The sequence below is a fragment of the Macrotis lagotis genome, chromosome 1 (genome assembly GCF_037893015.1).
Source record: "Macrotis lagotis isolate mMagLag1 chromosome 1, bilby.v1.9.chrom.fasta, whole genome shotgun sequence".
Taxonomy (NCBI): domain Eukaryota; kingdom Metazoa; phylum Chordata; class Mammalia; order Peramelemorphia; family Peramelidae; genus Macrotis; species Macrotis lagotis.
This window is the reverse complement of record NC_133658.1, coordinates 514,584,151-514,605,335: the sequence shown is the minus strand read 5'-3', so window position 1 is coordinate 514,605,335 and position 21,185 is coordinate 514,584,151. Positions and strand designations below refer to the sequence as shown.

Sequence of the window (21,185 nt, the reverse complement as noted above, 5' to 3'; positions counted from 1 at the left end):
AAGAAAATCTGTCTCTTAAGTATACCAAGGTTCTTCTCTTTTCTTTTTATACTCTATATCCAATCTTATTTTCTACCACTTTCTCATTTCCCAAATGCTACAGGCTATCTCAAATCTCACATATGCCAATCAAAGTTTGTAATCTTTATCTCTAAACCTGGTCCTAGGACAGAGCAGGTAGAGAATCAGTGGTTGGCATGAAGAAGACACTTTAGAAAGTGTTGTATAAATGTCACCTATCAAAAATTTTTTTTGCAACACTACAGTCTCCTAAGTTCATAGTTTGGGATTATCTTTCTCTTTTTCCTATATCTGTCTCATAACAAATCTATGGATTCCAGCTTTGCTAATGTTTCATTTGCCCCTCTTCATTCTATTCCTTATATTTTAATAACCTTCTTACAGTTCTTAAGTCCTTCACAATAATTTTTCATATATATATAGTCAGGTCCTTCTTTGGCTCTATAATCTTCACTGGCTTCCAAAGCTCTCTTCCATCTGTCATTCAGAGTCCTTTGGTGTCACTTTTTATTTCCAGCTTTACCTCATATTTTTCCTCTAATTTACTTACATACTTCAAGTAAACTAGGATAGTAATCTCTACTCTCAAAATCATCCTTAATATCTAACTCTCAGCTTCTGAACCTTTCTTAATTCTGTTCCTTTTATTGCCAATGTCCTCTAGTTACATTTTTCCTACTGAATTCTTTCTTTTAAAATCCACCTCAAATAAAAACTACTCCTAGAAGTTTTCTCTAATTCTCTTAATCAATAAAAGGGTTTCTCCCCAAACTTTACATGCAATTCGATTTTTCCACTGTCATGTAACATTATATACTACATCTTTTTGTTGATATTTTTGTTCAATTCCTACTACATCTTTTTGTTGATATTTTGTTCAGTTCCTACATTCTTAGTTCCCTTGTGTATAGACTGTTTTTTTAAATTAAACACTATCTTTCTCCACAGTCATAGTGTTTTTTTTATTAAATTTCTAGTGATAATTATTTGTTTAATAGAAATGAATCACATAAGTAATATCAAAAGTCACAAAATAAAAATAAACAAGACTGCACTCACTGTTGGCCAAAACAGGTTAACTTAACTAGGATGAAGACATACCTATGAGCACTAGCTTTGGGGTCAAATCTCACTTCTGATGTTTCCTACCTGTGTGATCTTAGATAAATGATTTAATTTCCTTAAGTTTCTTATCTATAAAATAGGGATATTGAACAAGACGTCCTTTAAGGTCCCTTCTAGTTCTAGGTCTAAAATAATCTCAATACAGCACACCAGAGTAATCTGTTTGAACTTGCTGACTTGGTTATTGAAGCTAATGAAAACACTGTATAAACCTTTATTCTTTCCGATGTTGCTGGTCCATACACTTTACTGTGAAAAGAGTGAAGTAACAAAACTGTTTCAAAGCTAAAACTAAGTACATTTATTTTACAATATTCTTACCCACCCAATAGCAAGTAACAAAGGAAATGCAACTACATGTCAAGATACTGTTAACAAAAATATACATCTAGGATAGATGTATCTCTATCAGCAACAACAAATGACAACTAACTACCATTAATGGAGCAGGCAAATCAGCCTAGCTCAAAAAAGCAACATGTGCCAGGGAGGTCAAGTCCACTGCCACCATCTCAAACAACACCTTCATTCAAACCCTATTAAAGACATCCTAACAGCCTGGACCCAAAAAGCTATGGGAATAGCAGTGCCCCCCCCACAGACCAATTTGGTCCCCAGTGCCATAATTGAGGGGAACAACCCTTCTGGAGGAGGAGCCCCACCATCTTTGCCACTGCCAACACCACTAATGCTAATAATGAGCAGCTAAGTCCAAGAGTTCCAAGAAGAGTAGAACTTCCATTCTAATCAATCTGCTTCCAAACTGGTTCCTGGAAGTCATCATCCAGAGGAGCAATCACAAGTGAAGATGCAACTTGCCAACTGCCTCTGCAAGAATCACAATCCCTGCCTTCTCAAAGCCATAGCTACTCAACATGGGGGGCGGAAGAAGAGTTCCTGCCACCAAAGCACTTTTATTGTCAAATGGCTCGGTATCTTTGGCAGGTAAGGTTTTACCAATGAAAATGACATTAAAGACATCATCAAGCCTTGCCATTTTTACTCTGACTTCCTCATGTTCCTTCCACCTCTCAACCTTGGGCTGACTGGTAAGCTTTCCACCATATCTGATTACCTACCCACCATGCATCTCCCAAGCAATAAAGCAGGAAACCTGGGAGGTCTTCTATGAGAACTAGGTATATGTTGTATTCCTCCTATAAAAATAAACTCCTAGATGGTGAGAACTGTTTAATTTCCCTACATTTGAACTCCTAAATGTTTAACACATAATAAGTGTTCAGAGGCTTTTCATTTCATTAAAGATGAATTGTTAACAGCTTTGCTACTTATTTGTACCATAAGCACCATGGATTTTCTTCATCTGACTAACACAGAAACCACCCCCTAATTATAATGTTTCCTTTTATTAGAAAGAGTTCCTGCCCAAACACTTGGGCATTTCAATGGTGTCCCATCAAATGCACTTTTCTCCCACTTCTCAGATCTACCTCAACACTTCTAAGGCAAAACTTCCTTCACTCCACTTCAGTCTTACAAAGAGATTGTATATTCCGGGAATTTCATGAACATCGCAAAAGTTTCACCTCTACAATTCTGAAATTTCTCTGATTATTTTGTCTTGTCTTCCAACTCTCCCTGTACCTCAGTTCCCCCTAAATCCTCTTTGTTCTTATCTGATCTATCCTCATTCTAATCACTCCAATTTTCATGTTTTCCCAGCCCATTAGCCCAACTCTGCTTCACTTTTCTCCTTTCAATATTACTTAACTTCACACATACTAAGGCCTATCAAGTTCACTCCTCTCTGAACCTCAAGCTTAAACATCACCTTTTTTCACACTCTGCAGCTGAACACAGCTGGAATATATCACACAACTGTTCCAAATGGGGCTTCTACAAATTTATATTATATCCAATATCAACTGGGAACCTTCACCATTGTATGCAGTTTATAATCTTTCAAGATCTGCCCTTTATTACTGGCCCCACTATTCCAACCTTGTATTCTCAAATCACACCTATACCAACCCTTTCCCCTCCCTCTCAGCAGGACTTTATATCTCTATTTAATTTTTTTTAAAAAAAAGAGCCCATCCATTAAAAGCTCCCTCTCTTCCTCAATTCCCTACTTCAAATCACATCAGATTTCATCCCTCATCCTTGCCTCTTTTGCTCATCTCTGAAGAAGTAGCCCTTTCTCCTTGCTATCACCAGATCTCCATCTCCTGACAGCTTCACCTAGTTTACTACTTCAATCATCTTTTCCCTCTCCCTAATTTTCAGCCTTTCCTGATACACAAGCTCCTTGACTCTTTTAGAATATGCTTAGATTTTCCATCAAAACAAAATAAAACAAAGCCACAATTTCCTTGAAGACTATCATTCTACATTTCTACCCCCTAGAACAGCTCTAATAATCCATAATCATTGTTCCACTTTCTCACTTCCCATTAATTTCTCAACCCATTGAAATTTGCTTCCAATGTACACTCAACTGAAACTTCTCCGATGATCCTTAGGCAATTATCCTTTTTAGTCCAATACTCTCATATGACTTTTTCTAAGGCCTCATCCCTCTTGAGCTCTCTACAGCATTTGACCAAATCTAGAGTAAAAGCCTCATATTTGCTCACCCTACATCCTATCTTTCCTTTCTCCAATACATACTCCAAACAATTGCCAAACTGATATTCCTAAAGTACAAGTCTGATCATATCACTACTTTGAATCAAGAAACTCCATTAACTCCCCCATTGCCTGTGGGTTAAAATAGAAATTCATGTGTTTGACATTTAAAGCCCCTGAAAATCTGGCACTAGCCTGTCTTTCCAGACTAAATGAAAATGACACCCCCTTACAAAGACTTGGTGCCAGTCTAACTGGCCTCCTTGCTTTTATTCCCTGACACAACAATCAATGAACTATTTCTGAACCTTTGAGTAACAGAGGATGGTTCAGTGCATAGTGTGCCGGGCCAGTCAGGAAGATTTTATTTCAAATCCAGTTTCTAACACTAATTGTGTGCCCCTGGGCAAGTCACTTAACCTTTATTTGTCTCAATATCCTCATCCATAAAAACAGGAATAATAACAGCACCCACCTCCCAAGATTGTTGTTAGAATCAAATAAGATCATATTTGTTAAGCGTTTAGCATAGTGCCTTGGGAGCCTATTAGATTAGCCACTCAACACCCTTCAACTTTGAGCACTATGAGGTGTGCTGTGGGTTTCTCTTACACAAAACAAATGCAAATAGCATACACTGCCTGCCCAGACTTTTACATGGCAGTGAGGCTTCATCAACCAGTACAGATAACTTGTTGAAACATAACTGGTTGATCTCCGAGGGCCCCTAATCATGCTCTCCTGCTAACTCTCTATTAGACCTGCTATAACCAATCAAGAGGTGGCTGTCTTATCCAGAAAGGATAAACAGAAGGCAGGGGGCAAAGACTTATACACGAACTATTAGTTTGTCCAAAATAACAGAATATGAATAAAGGCACAAGGTACAAAGGTACATGGAGAATATCAATATATAAAATATTTATACAGATAGAGATAAAATAGAATACAGAAGCTGACTGAAGAATAGCAGCTGACCATGATGATACACATGAGGATATGGAAATCCACATTGTTTTAAGGCAGGCCACAGAAGAACGAACAAATATGCCATGGGTCATTACAAACAAAAATTTACTTCATAATATTTCCAAATCACATTCTGATGCCCATAATTCTATCCAGGGACTAAGTACTGGGCAAATCTTAATTCTGAGACAGTTTCCAAACAAACCAAGAATTCTCCCTGGAAATTCTTCAATTATGTGGAACCAATGTAAGAAAAAAAAAAGGTGGGATGGGGAAATGGAAGAAACATTAATAAATGCCATCACAGCATATTTCTAGTAACAAATGCCTCCCTTATTGTTAAATATGGGCATGCCTCACTTTAAGAAAATAAAAATGGAATTATTAATGAATTACTTTGTATAACATTGTATACTTTTAAAGGCATTCTTGGAGACACAATTTCATTTTAGCTTTCTATGTATCCCGTGAGAGGTAAGGCGAAAATTATTATCACCATTTTACAGAGGACAAAAATTAGAAAGATAACTTTGGCAACAATTAATAACATTGCAAAAGGATTCCCACTATAAGAGTTCTTTCAATATAATATCTTCCTAATAAATTCAAAACATTATTCCATTTACCAAAAATTCAACTCCTGCAAATCCTGTCAGAAATAATCAATATATTAAGAAAATAGCATGCCAGTAACTTCTACCTCAAACCCACATCCCCTATAGTTGCTACATTTGACTTCTGATGCCAGGCAGGTAATGTATATTAGGAAAGAACAAATAGAGATGATCAACAAAGTGAAGGTTTAAATCTTTTCTCCCCACTAACTCTTTTAAATTTTTTTAAAATTTATGGCAGTGGGACTTAAGTGACTTGCCCAAGGTCACACAACTTGGCAATTATTTAGTGTCTGGGGCCAGATTTGAACTCAGGTTCTCCTGACTCCAGGGTCAGTGCTCTATTCATTCATTGCAGAGGAGAAATCATAGACCAGAGTTGGTTAATTACAGATGTTTCCAAAGCAAGAAAGCAAGAAGCCTAAAAAAGAAGTGTTCTGAATTAACAGTAAAGAATGTATTCCATAGCATTCTCACTCAGTTTCCCTGTCCAACTGAGTTTCCAGGCTTAGGCAGGGCAAACAAATCAACTCATGGACTTGTGCTTTGAGACCCTTTCTTGGATTTTCCTCCTGATATAGTCTCTACCCATAAAGCTCACTGTCTTTCTTTCAGCATCCTGTTGCATCATGTAGTGAATGCCAACTCTCTCTCAAGTCATATAAGGTAGACTCATGAAAAGCGGCTAATGCTGATTCAGCACAGAACTAAATATGGAAATGAAGTAAAGGACAAGCATACATACAGGATTGTGTCTAATCTTAAGAAAAGGGAACTAGAATCCTGCTGGTGGGGGGGGGGGTGTCTAGTTTCCTTCTCTCCCACTTGCCTCCAAGCTATCTGGGGGCGGGGGCAAGGAATGAAGGCCAAAATAAATTCTGACAACTGGAAAAAGGTTTTGAGATCAAGTACCAAGGGCAAACTTAGAAGGTGGGAAAAACAATCACAAAGTGACTAATGGGGGAATATAAGAAGGAAAAAAAAAGCTAAAACCACTGAAGATTGCAAGAGGAATAAAATTTAATAAAATGAAAAAAAAACTTTTCCTAACTCCTCTTAATTGTATTTAGAATTCTACTTAAGAATGCAAATCTATTTAAATTCTTCTTAATTCTAGTACCTTCCCTCTGTTAATTATTTCTTATTTATCCTTTATATAAGTTTGTTTGTATATATGTTTGTTAAATAAATCAACAAAGAAGATGACTATAGTAAGAGAAGATAAGTACCAACACATCCAAGAGATTACAAATCTCTCTAAATATCATAAAACAAAGGAAACTGAACCAATACTTTAAAAAAAAGTCCTATGATTTCATAAAAGTATCAAATCTCCAACAAGATATTCCAGAATATTTCAAGAGATAAGAATCTTGAGAAGTTAGTGGAACAAATGACAGTTTATTATCTTATAATAATTATATTACAAAAGAAATAATTACCAGAATAGAAAAACTTGAATCCACAGTAGCAAGTCTCTCCAAAGAAGTTAAAATAGAGAATAGATTAGGAATACAAATACATTGAAATAAAGGACACTACAAGAGATGCAAAAAGCAGTTAACATTAAAAGAAAAGATGATCTCTTTACAAGCAAAACATTGGTTTCAAAGACAAGACAATGGCTATTGAGATCATTTAAAGGATCATAAGCCTCCCAAATGAATAAGTCAAAAGAAATTTAGGAGCATAATGTAAGAAATAATATAAGAAAATTTCCCCAAGTTTATGAATACAGAAAATAAAGAAAGTACTAGCCAAAAGAACACACAGACTGCCTCCAGGAAAAAAAAAAGACATATTTTTGAAATTTAAACGGACATGATATTAGTCTCTAATTTGGTATCTCTATCGTTAATCCCAGATATGACAAAAAGAACATAAAAGTAAAATATTCTGAATTTCACAAGTTCAATATATATATATATATATATATATATATATATATATATATACACACATACATTAGTGTGGATACTTAAAAAGAAATGTTTTACAACACTTCTGATTTTCAGGACCAAAACATTTATATTACTTATGTATTTATGTATATAAGTAGCTCCCAATCACTGATTAATCTTCAAATCATATTCAGGGCATGTAATATAGGGAAATTACATCTTTGTTTATCAAACTGGCAATACGAATGCTTCTATAAAAATTTAATATATATAAAATAATTATAGAAATCTTCAGTGAAAATACTTCCTTCAAAATGTTATAGTAAAAGGAATTAATTTAAAGAATAGGAATCTGATTTAAAGAAACGCCTTATTCTGAATAAATAACAGTAAAACTCAGAAAGGAAATTTATCAGTATTAACAGTTACTCTCTGGCATTAATTAAAAGCAGAAAATATTTGCTTGGAAACAAATAGTTTAGTACTACTGCAGCAAATTGTGGGCATAACAGTAGAAATAAATTGTATCATTGTCTAAGATCATGGAAAGTGATGCAATGTACTAGGAAATCATTTGGAGCAGTCACTTTACATTCCAATGTGATCATTCAGATATTCAACCCATTCAACAAATCTAAGGTTCCATGGCATCTAGTAACTCTATTATGGTATCTAACCATCTTTCCTTGAAAAATGGAAAATCACCTCATTCTTACTAATCACATCCGACTCATGAAAACTCACCTGAAGCACGGCAGTCAGTTCTGCTATGAGGCTTATTTTGAAAAACATGAATTTGTTCCAACACATAAGACAAATCCCCCATTGCCACTTACCTACTGTACATTTATACTTGAATGTCAAATATTCAATAACTAAAATAACAGCAAATTATTTTAAATAACAACATCAGAATTATTTCTACACTTATTATAACCTTGTCTTTATGGTTGTAAAAACTTACCTTTCCTTAATCACTTTCTACCACTGTTCCGTACAGAACACCACCAATCTCCCAGTCCCTCAGATTCCCAATCTAGAAGTCATCCTCAGCTCTTCACTATCTCTCACACCCATAGCTAATCTATTGCTGAAGTCCGTTGATTTCATCTCTGCAACATCTCTCAAATAAGACCCCTTCTCAGCTCTGACACTCCACCATTCTAGGGCAGGCTCTCATCACTTCACATCTGGACTATTAAAACAGCCTATTGATGGGTCTGTCTCTCCCCACTCCAGTTCATCCTCCATTAAACCACTAAAGTGATTTCACTAAAAAGCACAGGTCTAACCATGTCATTACCCTACTCCAGTGGCTCCCTATCACCTTCAGGATCAAATGCAAAATCTTCTATTTGGCACTAAAATTCTTTATAACCCAGCCTTCTAATTTTTAATCTTACTTCTTACTCCCCCCACTACGTACTTTTTGATCCAATGGCCTCCTTGCTGTGCCAGCTCTTGACATTTTCTCTGGCAATATTCCATCTGTGGAATGGTGTCCCTCCTAATCTTTGCCTACTGCCTTCCCCTGTCTTCCTTTATGTCCCAACTGAAATCTTAAATTTATAAGAAGTTTTCCCAATTCCTTTTAATTCTAGATCCTTTCCTCTATCAATGATTTTATTTAATCTAAACAGACCTTGTTTGCACATCTGTTTGTCTCCCTCATCAGACTGAGTTTATATTAGCACCTTATCTTTTTTTTTATGTCTGGTCCTTAGGACCAGATCTGGTCCATAGGTAGACACTTCATAAATGTTGATTGCTTCACTGAAAATCCACTGCTCTCAAATTTCCTGCTCCCCAATTCTATCACTTATAGCATTTAACATAATAGATGACTGAATTATGCTCCTTGATTAGAACTGGGAAAGAATCTCACAACTTTGTGGACAGAGTCCCAGTAAATTTGTTGTCTAAATACAAAGAAACTCTTAATACTTTACATCATTCTCTAAAGGCTATTCCACATCTCTTTTCTCATTAGAATTCCCTACCCACCTTTTCCCTTTACCCTCTCAACTGGAGGATCTTACCACATATTTTACACAGTGGAAAAAAAAAAGAGTACTCCTTGAGTAAGTCCTCCATATCATCCAAACTATCTATTCCTCTACTCTTATTAAGAGATAGGTGGATCTTTGTGCCAAAAACCAACCCCTCTACTTGTGCCCTTCATCCCATTTCTAACTTCCACTATCATCTCCTTTTTTCTCTATTTTCAATCTGTATCCATTGGTTCCTTCCCTGATGTTTACAGGCATAATAAACTTTCCTTAAATTCTCCCTAGGAGGCGGCTAGGTGGTGTAGTGGATAAAGCACCGGCTTTGGAGTCAGGAGTACCTGGGTTCAAATCCAGTCTCAGACACTTAATAATTACCTAGCTGTGTGGCCTTGGGTAAGCCACTTAACCCCACTGCCTTATTATTAAAAAAAAAAGAAAGAAAGAAAAAAAAAATTCTCCCTAGACCCTATGATCTCTGCTAACTAGTCTCTTACATCCCTTCTCTTTCTCAACCAAAGGTTTTGAAAAAGAAGTTGTTGGATTCAAGATGATATAGTGGAAGGAAGCAACTCCTTCAAACATTTATAAACTGCACCTGACCAAATTCTGATGGAGAAATCCAGAAAAAGCCACAATTAATCTTTTGTCCAGGACAGCATGGGAAATAGGACAGGATCCAGGCAGGAAGACATGGCACACAAGAGCAAGCATCCCAAGAGAGGCTGTGCAGTAACACAAAAGGAGACCCCAGATCTATAGCGCTCTGCAAGTGCCCAATAGCTGCTTTGTCATTCATCTCTCAATGCTGGGTCATAGATCCAAGCAGTCTAGAGATGTAGGTTGTGTACTGAGAAAGAAGTTCTGAAACCAAGCAGCAGTAATAGTGTGGCTCAAACCCAAGCATCAAGCAGCATCTAGCATCACTTCCAGCATCTGGTTAACCTGAACTGAAAACAGATCAAGGATTAAGAACCTTTGGATTATTTGAATACCATGTCCAACAAAAAGAGCCAAGATGTATTTTGTTTCAAGAAATCTTAAGAGAAAATTTCAGAAGGTCATGGAAAAAATAATGGATCTCATAAAATTAGAATCAAAAAGAAAAAAAAGTTAATGACTCTAATGAGGCAAAAAATATAAAAACAAAATCAAAGGACAGAAAAATTAGAAGAAAAATATAAATTATCTATCAAAAACAAATGGCCTGGAAAAGAGGTTAAGGAGAAACAATTTAAGAAACATCTAACTCCCTAAGAAGCATAACATAAACAAGCATGAATACTTCAGGAAATCATAAATTATTTGTTGCCCATTAGAAGGCAAATTAAAAATAATTGAAGAAATAGTCATTATTCATGGTTGAACCATGCCAATATAATTAAAATGATAATACTGAATTTATTTTTCCCGTGTTAATTATACTAAAGGGATATTTTACAGAGTTAGAAAAAATATAACAAAATTCATCTAAATGAATAAAAGGTCACATATAGCCCAAGAGGTAAGACAATTGGAGATTTTAAAAGATTGGAGGGAAAAGAGAGATACTAAGGAGGCTGGAAAATAGAAACTTGTGAGTTAACAGTAGTTAAAGGTCACAATTATTGGAATTAAACATGTCAGGGACACAGATCCAGGAGAGTACAAGGCAGTCAACACATGCAGCTCCAGGGAAATGAAGGTTTATGGCAGATTTGAAAAAAGAAAACAGGAAAGATTTCCAAAGGTCATTTATATGCAGAAATCAACTGCAGACATTCTGTATAGTTATCCAACTTGGGACCCAGAATCTGTCTACCCTCCACCTCTCACTCCTCCCACACACATACCTTTAAGAGATGTATCATATAGCTTTTCTCTATGGAGAGTTGTTTGATGTACACCAGGGCTATCCAAACTTATTTTTAAAAGTTTTTATTGAAAAATAGACAACATATTTGATTTGCTATTTTTGTGAGAGCTCTGCAGTTGATCAGCTTTATTTACTGAAATATTTAGTAAACCCACAGGCAGGGGACCACATAAAATCATACTGCTGGCCACATTTTGGCCAGCCCTAATCCACACAAAATATTTTTATCTTTAGACTTATTCTGTGCCTATGAGCAAGTTTCATTAAGTTTAATAGTATCTCTTTACTTTGCTAACAAAACTCCTTAGCAATGTAAAATGGATTGAGAACAAAACTTTCTTGCAAAGAACTTCAATTAATTTCTAATAAACTTCATTTGTTATTAGCATACAAACAATTCAGTTAGTAAAGGTGTCCATTCTTCAAATATACAAAGTTAGCAGTACCACATATAGAGAAGATGCCAAAATAATTTAACATTCCTAAGATAATCTGAAAATTATTATTCTTTTATTAATTATTATTAAGACAAATTATTAAAGTTGGATTTTTCCTCTGTATGAATGACCTAATAGAGCAGATCACAAACTGTGGTCCAGAGAATCCCTATTTCAGGAGATTCACAAAGTGAAAACTATTTTATAATGCTAAGACATTTTAATTCTAACATGATAATTATTCATAGATATAACCCATCTAAACAAAACCTCTTTGGCGTGTCCTCAAAATTTTTAAGAATATAAAGTGTTTCTAAGACAAAAAAAGTTTAAGAATCAGTGAACTAGCAAATGTGGTATTTATTTGTATAAATAGTGATTTTTTTTTATATAAATCCCCTGGTACAATATATTACTAGAATTGCAAGTATGAATTTCAAGTGCATAAAGCAACTTAACCCTAGTCATCCAATATACTTTATTGCAAACAATCTACATTAAACTAATGAAATAGTTCATATTAAATTAAGTCATGCCAATAGAAAACCATAATCAGTAGTTAAATATTATAGAAGCAATTCCTTTTCTATGTTGTTAAGAACATTAGTCTCCATGTTAGCATTACTTGAAAGGAATCAACGTGAAAATTAAAGACATAGAAAAGTCAGACAAAAACCTGAAATAATAATGTCTTCCACTAATATATTACCTTTTAAAGTTTACAAAGTGCTTTTACCTGTTATCTCTCTCTTGATCCTCACACCCACCTTGTAAGACATTATTGCCATTTTACCTAAGTGGAAACTGAGTCTTAAATAGCTTAAGTGACTGCCCACAGTTACAAAGATAGCTTCCACAGCAGAATTCCAACTGAGGTCTTTCTTAGCCCAAGAGATCCATCAAGTTGTCTCTTTCCTGACTTCCAGACTCTCATCCCCAATTACCTATGACAATTCAATGGGATATCTATAGACATTTTAAACTCATTAAGTTTAAAACAGAACTCATTATCTTTCCTCCAAAGCTTTTCCTGACTCCTACATGTCCTCTAAAACTGTTAAATGCACTATCACCCCAGCTGACAACTCACCTTTGACTCTTCATCTGTTGCCAAGTCCAGTTATTTCTATCTCATATATTTCCCCTCTTCTCTGACACTGGCACTACTGCATGCAGATCCTCATCATCTCACACTTGGATTATATACAAGAGACAATTTGCTGGTCTCCTAGCCTCAAGTCTCTTCCCACTCTAAATTCAACTTCCATTCATCTGACACAGTGATCTTCTAAAAGCACATATATGAATATGTCATTTCCCATTCAATAAACTCCAGTGGTTCCCTACTATTACCTCCAAGATCAAACAGGTTTTTAAACCCTTCCAAATTTGTTCCCTAAATACACTTTATTATCATTCCCATACTCTACAATCCGGAACACTGAGCATGATGCTCCATCTTCAGGCTGCACCTTCTAACTAACTGGCTGCTGTACACAGGGCTGAATCACTCTATCACTTCTCATCTCTGCCTCCTGGCTTCCTTCAAGACTTCTTAAGTACCACCTTTATTAAAAGTCTTCTTCCCTAACTCCTTCCCTCCACAAATCATACCCCCCCCCAGGGTCTTCTCACAGAGTACCTCCAATTTAATCCCATTCAATAACACCATAGATATGGGGTGGTTTTCACAGAATCTTTGCCCATTAGACTGAGTTCCCTGAGAGCAAGAACTGTTTTTGTCTTTGTTTGTATCCCTAGAGCTTAGAAGAGTACCTGGTTATCATCTGGGAAAGATTGGAAACTACAAAGAAGACAAAATCCATGTCTTAGTTTTTTCAATTCAGTATTAACAATCAAAAAGCATTTTTTTGCTTTCAAACAACAACCTGCCCCCCCAGAAATGAAGTATTACCTACCCACATTAAGCCTTTTAAAATATTACCTGAAATATATTTTTGTTTTAACTTTAATGGTAATTTTGCTCTTATTCTGGATGCTGTCATATATGGAGGACTGATGAGAGATGACACAAAACTACATTTAATAATTTTTATTTTCACAAAATGTGATAGTAAAGTCTACTATTAATAAGGGTGAAAATTATGTGCATTTTTTCACTCTCCTTTACTTAAAACAACTATAAATAAAGGAGTTTATGCCTTCATTCCCATAATCACATTTTTTATGGAATACATAATAGTATTCCTCTATTATTTTATATTAAATTTTCACAAAATACAATAAAATAAGGTAAAAATTTTCTAATATCTTCAATTTAACTCCCTGCCTTACCAGCAACTGCTTTATTTTCTTAACCAAAAAGTCTGCAAATGGTAAAGACTCAGTATTACAATTTACTTCTCCATTCTAAGAGATTATCTGACAAAACATAATATTCAGTTCTGAAATTGGAGAAATGTTTCAAATAAAAGTAGCCTGTAGAAAAACAGCATTTCAAAATGTTTTAAGCATGGATTTCTCTAATAGTTAATTATTCAAAATACGTATTATGGTAAAAATAAATTTTTCCTTGGCACTTTTTTCCAGCCTTTCCCCATTCAAAAGTTATTGCAGTTAACATTTCTAAAAACTATGAGAGAATATTCTTTTTTTTTTAGATTTTTTTGCAAGGCAATGGGGTTAAGTGGCTTGCCCAAGGCCACACAACTAAGGAATTATTAAATGTCTAAAGCCGAATTTGAACTCAGGGCCTCCTGACTCCAGGGCCGGTGCTCGCCACCTAGCCACCCCTATGAGAGTGTTCTTAACAGGACACAATAAAATCCTTCTAAAACAAGCTTCAAGTCAATCAAAATATGTAACTTTCTTACTTTACCTAACAGTGTGATCTTGCCCAAAATAAGATTCAATAAATATTTGTTGAAGTGAATATAAAATTGTTTCCCTATTGACTTGATGAAGAGACTATTTCTTTCAAAGTACTTAACTTCAAACAAGTTTTATGTCAGTATTCTCAGAACACCTTCAAAAACTAGTGTTATAGTAACAAAATTAATAGAATATATTTATATACTTTTGACCTCCTATCTGTGAGTTACTTCAAGGTTTTTTATTCTTAGTTAAAGACATGCCAAGTAAAATTACGGGCTGTCAAGTGTCTAAAGAAGATAATTCCGAAGCCAGTTTCAATGGTTGCTGTAAGAATTTACTTGTAACCCTCTCAACTTGCCAAAGGTCAAGAATCACCCATCATTATATTTTTTTTCCTCATAATACTGTCTCAAAAATACTGGAGTATTCAGTAAAGGAATCAAAGAAAATAAATGGCATTCTTTCAGTACAAAGCCCAGTTGAGATTTTTGTCTTGATGGACTTCAATGAGATTTTGGCTCTTCAGAGAAATTTAGATTCAAATGATGTATCATTTCAAAACTAGCTTTTCCTCTCAGGCAACTCTAAAATTAACTGAGTAGTTTCTTGAACGGTTCTCAGCTTTCTTGAGGCTTGTGGAAAAGGGAAGGAAAGTAGAAATAATACCAAGTAATTAAAATACGATATCAAAAATGACTCCACCATTTATTTTAAAGAAATCCTAACATTGATGAGTACCATCACTGTTGACAGATGTCAGAATTCAAAAGGATATTCTAGTTCAACTCTCATCTTACAATTGAGAAAACTGAGACTCAGAATGGCAAGTGACTTGCCTAAGGTCATACTTGAAGTCAGAATCTGAAGCTAGATTTAGCCCTCTTTCCCTTATAACATATTCTAGTTAAAAGGAGGGGGGAACAACTAAGTTGGTAACCCAGTTAGCTAGTTTATGATCATTCTTCCAATTGTAATATTATTCTTTTATATAAAAAACATGCCGGTTTATAGATAATTCACCATCATGTCTTTCTTTTCTTGATTTTTTTTGGCATATTACCTAAAATACCTTTCCTTCTATGCTTCTAGTAAGATGTTCTATTTTCTGAAATCTCTAAACTTCAAATAACTGCAGCATCACCGAAGTAGATTAGGATAGACTTCTAGTTGGTTAAACAAGAACATGTAGGCATATTAATCAGTCCTGAATAAAAATGTGTAAACTATACTCATAATTTCATCATGTGAAGCTTCAGTTTAATATATCATCCTCCTAAAGTTACACTTAATATCTTCAGCATATCCATTTTCCATATACAAGAATTAGTGAAACATATAAAACACACAAATGCAAATCTGCATCTTAAACCAAAACAATTTCAAAACTACTAAGAAATTTAGAGACATTAAGATAAAATAAGTTTGGATTTACCCCCCAATATTCTTTTTTGATACTCTTAGAGTTAGTATTGTATGATCATAGATCTAGAGCTGTCCATCTCAGAGGATATCTAGAATCCAATCCTCTCAAGGAAATTGAGGCCCACGGAATTAAAGTGATATGTCCAACCCCACAGAGATAATAAGCATCACAGACAGGGGTTTTAATTCAGATTCAACAAATTGCTTCAAATTGCCTTCCAGTTAAAGATAGTTTCCTCTAACAAAAGATCTCAGACTTCATTCTAGATCTTTAAAGGCAATAAAAGCATTCTCTCCAAAAAAAGATTCCCCTTGCCAAATTCATCTGAGAGAGAACAGCTTCACATCTTGCCATGCAAACTCCTAAATGTTTCTGCAAATTATAAGCAGAACTAGAATAAAATCAATTTCATCTATAGCATTTCATTCATAAATTCATTCAAGAGAAATGTGCACTTAAACTAGAACTATTTAAAACGAATATAAGATAATGTAGATTTAAAACTCAATCAGTACTGTTATGATCTTGATTTCCTTGGTTTTTCCTAGTGTAATGGTACAACCAAGGTACAAAGGCTGAGAACTTTGGCTGTCACTGTCACATACTATACCAAACTAGTGGCTCAAAGCAGACCTCTATCTTTCCCACGTTTAAAAAAAAAATTATCCCAACGCCAATTTGATAGAAGCGATGAATATCTGTTTGAATAATTGTTGCATAACAAGCCGAATCCAATCTCCTTTTAACCTTAATCTAAGCAGGTTATGGGATCGGCAGAAACTAAAGAAAAGCTGCCTTAAAAAGACCACCTCCACCACGGTCATGGGGGTGAACACAAAGGCATAGGTCTAGTCCAATAGACACACACACACACACACACACACACACATATCACGAACCGAGGAACGTTAAAGTTCGCCCCCCGGCCCTCGACCCATTCAACAGACACCAAAAATGCGAGCCTGTCGCGGGGCCTGTGCTGGGCGGGGTGGTCCCGAGCACCCACAGGGCTCACCCGGAGCAAGCAGCCAGTCAGTTTGGTCAAGGCCATGTGCAACCGCGGGAGGCCGTGTAAACAGCTCCTCTCCCCTCGGCCCGGAATCAGCCCGGGAGGGGGAGGGGAGGGGAGGGGAGGGGAGGGGGAGGGGAGGGGAGGGGAGGGGAGGGGGGGGAGGGGAGGGGAGGGGGATGCCATCATCTCCAGACCGCACGAATCGGCGGGAGGGGGAGGGGAGGGGGAGGGAGGCGAGGCTCAGCCCGCGAGGCTCAGGTGAGGTCCGGACAGGGCTTGCGGGGACGGGGCGGGCCAGCATTCGCCACATGCAGCTCCCCGTCCCCGGGGCAGGGGAGGGACTTACTTGCCGATAACCTCGCACAGCTCATACACATCCTCAAACAGCACGTCGTCGTCGGCCATGGTCCAGGGGGGAACTCACACAGAGGGCGCCGGGGAGGTGAGGGGCGGCGCGCCGCACGAGCCGCGGGCCGGATCCCGCTCCCTGGGGCTGCGGCCGGGCCTCCCCTCTGCTCCCCTGGGGCCCGGGCTGCTGGGGCCGGGCCGCTGGGGCCGGGCTGCTGGGGCCGGGCTTGCTGGGGCCGGCGCCGTAGGAAATCCAGAACCGCGCGGCGGCGGCGGCTTCTCGGTGGAATTGCAGCACGGCTCCTCCTCCTCCTCCTCCTCCTCCTCCTCCTCCTCCTCCTCCTCCTCCTCCTCCTCGGCTCCCGGCCCGGGGATCACCAGGAAGCCTCCTCGGGCAGGGCGGGCGGGCGGCGGCGGCAGCTCCCGGGCCGCGGGGCCGCCGCCTCCTTCCGGTCTCCCGGACCCACCGGCCGCCTCTGCCGAGCCGCACCTTCCCCTGCAGCGTCCGCGGGCCGGCGGCGCCTCCCAGCCCGCCCGCCCGCCCCCGCTCCTCTCCACCGCCCGGCGGCGGCGGCGGCGGGCGGCGGCTCCTCCAGCTAGCGGGGGGGCCGGGGAAGGACCATGAAGGGACTCCGGCGGCGGGCGGGGGGCGGTCACGGGAGGAGGCGGGGGCACAGTCTCCGCTCGCCCGCCCCGGCTTTCCTCCTCCTCCTCCTCCTCCTCCTCCTCGCGCCGCCGCGCCCGGGCTGGGGGAGCGAGCGAGCGCGCGCCGCGGGCGAGGGGAGGGGGCCGAGCTGGGGCGGGGGTGCGGTGGGGGAGGCGGCGGCCGCCGACCCGCTCTGCCTCCTTCAGCCGCGGCCCGCGGCGCGGTGCGCGGCCCCGGGCTCCCGCGCGGCTCCCCGGCGGGCGGCCCCGCCACATCCACGCGCCGCCTCCTCGGACGCCTTCTCTCGCCCGCCCCGGCCTCCCTCTCCTCTGCGCTCTCCTCTCTCCGGGCCGCTGCGGCGGCTACAGCGGCCGCGGCTTCCAGAACCACAGGCCCCGCCCCCTTCTTCCTCCCTCCCCCCCGCCCCGGCCCGGCGGCGGCGGCGGGAGAGTAAAGGGGAGTGGGGGCGGGGCTCGCGGCGCATGCGCGCGCCGGTGAAACGTCACAGCGACCTGGAGCGGGGGAGAAGGAGGCGGGGACGGGCTGGGAAGGGATGGGGAGCCGGCCGGGGCGCGGCGGAGCAGGGGGAAGCGTGCGTGGCCCGTGCGGCTGCCCCTGCGAGGCCGGCGGAGGGCAGCCGGGGAGGAGCGAGGCGGCCCGCCGGGCCCCGTCCCCTCACGGCGGAGCGGGGCCGCAGCCAGGAGCCGGCCTTCCCGCCTCGCTCCTGGTGAATGAGAAGGGGGGCGGCGAGGCTGTCACTCAGGCGGCCGCAGCCCGTCCCTGGGCGCAGGGAGGGGCGGGGGCGGGCCCCCAGCCCTCCGAGGCCGCGGGGGAGGGGAGCGCACCGCTGCAGACAAAGGTGCGCGCCTCAAGGCCACGGCCGCCGCCTCCCTCCCCTCCTGCCGGCTCTTGAACGCGGGACAGCTCAGCTTTGTGGACCGGCTCCGCAGCGCTGGGGTTGCGGGTTCTCCCCGTGCCCCTTGGGGTCCCGGCCCCTCGGCGGGGTGGGGGGTCCTTCTCCTCCCCCTCTCCCGTCTCCCAGCCGCCGGGGACCGGGAGGGATGGCAGGCAAGGTGCCGCGGGCGCCCGGGCACGGGGTGGGCATTGTTCCTCAGCTCTGGCTCACCTGGAAGCCCCGCGCCACGGAGCGCGTGCAGAATGTGCAAAGCCTCCTTTAGGCAGACCCTCCCACAGTCACCTCCCCTCACCCTCACCCTCACCTTCAGAGAAAAAGTTTCCAAGCAGTTCGGTAGTCACAGGCACCACAAAGTAACTGGTACTACAACATTCAGTTTGGATCAAAGTATACCATGGAAACAAAGTAAAGACTGGCAGATTGCCTTCTGTGGGGGGTGGGGGGAGGGAAGCTAGATTAGGGGGGAAAGTGTAAAACTCAAAATAAAATCTTATAGGGGAAAAAAATGTGTGCTGTAATAAACAGCAACGGTGCAATACATAATAGTTTCATTTCAAATATTGCTTTTGCATATGCTTGTCCCTCCTTCAAGAAATAGAGATCTCCCTCCTCCTTTCTTCCTGAACCCCCTCCTCTTAGCATCTTAAAAGTTCATCTCATGCATCTCAGAAGACTTCAATTATATAAAAAAGTTCAATTTTCTCCTTAAGTTTTGCTTCATTTCAGAACTGAATTTGACAGTCCCCTGAAAAGCGACCCAAAGTTGGATAATGAATAATATTTTACTCTATTGCTATGATTTCCAAAGTGTAGAATTACTGCAATTACTCTCCCCCATTTCTAACTATAGACTTTTCTCCAAAAGAACTGGTACATTCCTTTCAGTATTTTCTCTACCCCTTCCCCAAACCTAACTGCTACCTTTGGTCTCCATTGTGGTTCCTTCAGAGAGGTTATTACCTAAACTGACCAAAGAACCTTAAGCATAGCATTCAAGCACAACTATCCACTGTCCCAATCCCATCACTGCATCTAGGCTAAGGTATGATGAGTAAGACTCTTTAGTTTTTTCAGTAAACAAGAATTGCTCAAAACAGTCATGGGTAGGACGTGTTTACATTACCTCTCTCCCAAAATTCAAACACCCATTTTTATGTATAACATCACCATCATTTCAGTCTCACGGGGTTTCAGCTACTCATTACTCCTGCCTACTCTCAACTAAAACTGCTCTTTTCAAAGTTTTATCTACAATCTCTTCAAACAAACAAAATACTTATAAACATCTATTCAAATACATCTCAAAGGCTCCCTTCTAGGTAGAATTAGAAGTAATATAATGTTCTGCAATTACACAGGACTAAGTAAAATACTTAATTGAAAGAAAGCCTTTTTATATCTTAAAATTTTTATTATGTAATGTCTTTTTGGTACACTTTTTTTACACTTGATTTGAGAATGAGTTCCCAAAATTTTGACATGTGTTCTTTATAAATCTTGACCAAGAAAATATTTATCAAGTTGAATTTTAAGTATGTCAGTGACAAACATTTGATTTTTTTCTAAGTCTAGTCTTTATTATGACACATGAATTTTCAAAGGAATAAAAATCAGATGAATTCCCAGATCATTTAAGGTTGATTAACTCTAATTCTTGGATAAATTTTTTAATCTTTTTTTGATGCCAGATCATATTGTATCCATTTCCATTTGAGAATTTCTGTAATTCTGGAACAATTTTGCTTCTCTCAACATGCACACATATATAATATACATATATACATACATATATAGATGCATATACATAATATATATATATATTTATACATATATATAAATAAAAGAATTCATCATTCCCTCAATGGGGACAAGATTTTCAGTCCCTTTGGAAGTAAAAAAATACTCAAAACATTTTTTGTATTGATATTTTATAGTCTAATCAGTCTGGTGATAGAAAGTTCTTATAGGTTTACTCAGATCTCTGATAAGAGATTTTTGAAACAACCTTGAATGAAAAATGAAGTTCACTAATAAAAATCATCTTTTCCAAGTCTTCAACCCAGTGTTAATATTGTCTTGTCCATGATAAAAAAAAAGTTTTTAATAACAGCGTTTATTTTTCTTTTAAATCTAATCTTCTTGTGTTCTTTTTACCTTCAATAAAGCTAGGAATAGTAGATGAATCTATAAGAATCCCTCCAACTGCAAGGTTCCTCTAAAATTATTAGCTTGTTCTGAGACCTGGGCTGTTCCAAATGGGTTTTTGTCCAGTATTGGTCTTCTTTCTCATTTTCAGTTGTTCTTATCTCTGAGTTTCACCAAAATTGGCCATGTATCATTGATGTCTTGAATAATCTATAAGTACATAGAACACTTTTCTGAAAGTCTCTTTTTCTGAAACTGGCCAGTGCCATTGCCAGGCAGAGGGCATTCAGAACTTGGTGTAATGATGTGTTCTCAAAGGAGTTCAGTAAATGGGATAATTATT

The 21,185-nt window shown here is 39.4% G+C and overlaps 1 protein-coding gene across 9 annotated transcripts in view; it reads right to left on the bottom strand.

Moving 5' to 3' along the window:
* CASK (calcium/calmodulin dependent serine protein kinase) overlaps positions 1-17,226 on the bottom strand; it is a 466,034-nt gene extending 448,808 nt beyond the window's left edge. For all 9 annotated transcript variants that reach the window (XM_074214148.1, XM_074214150.1, XM_074214151.1 and 6 more), the window contains exon 1: positions 17,134-17,226. In XM_074214148.1, the coding sequence (XP_074070249.1) occupies positions 17,134-17,192 (59 nt within the window). In that variant the 5' untranslated portion in view covers positions 17,193-17,226. The remainder of the gene's footprint in view (positions 1-17,133) is intronic.
* Between the last annotated feature and the right edge of the window lie 3,959 nt (positions 17,227-21,185).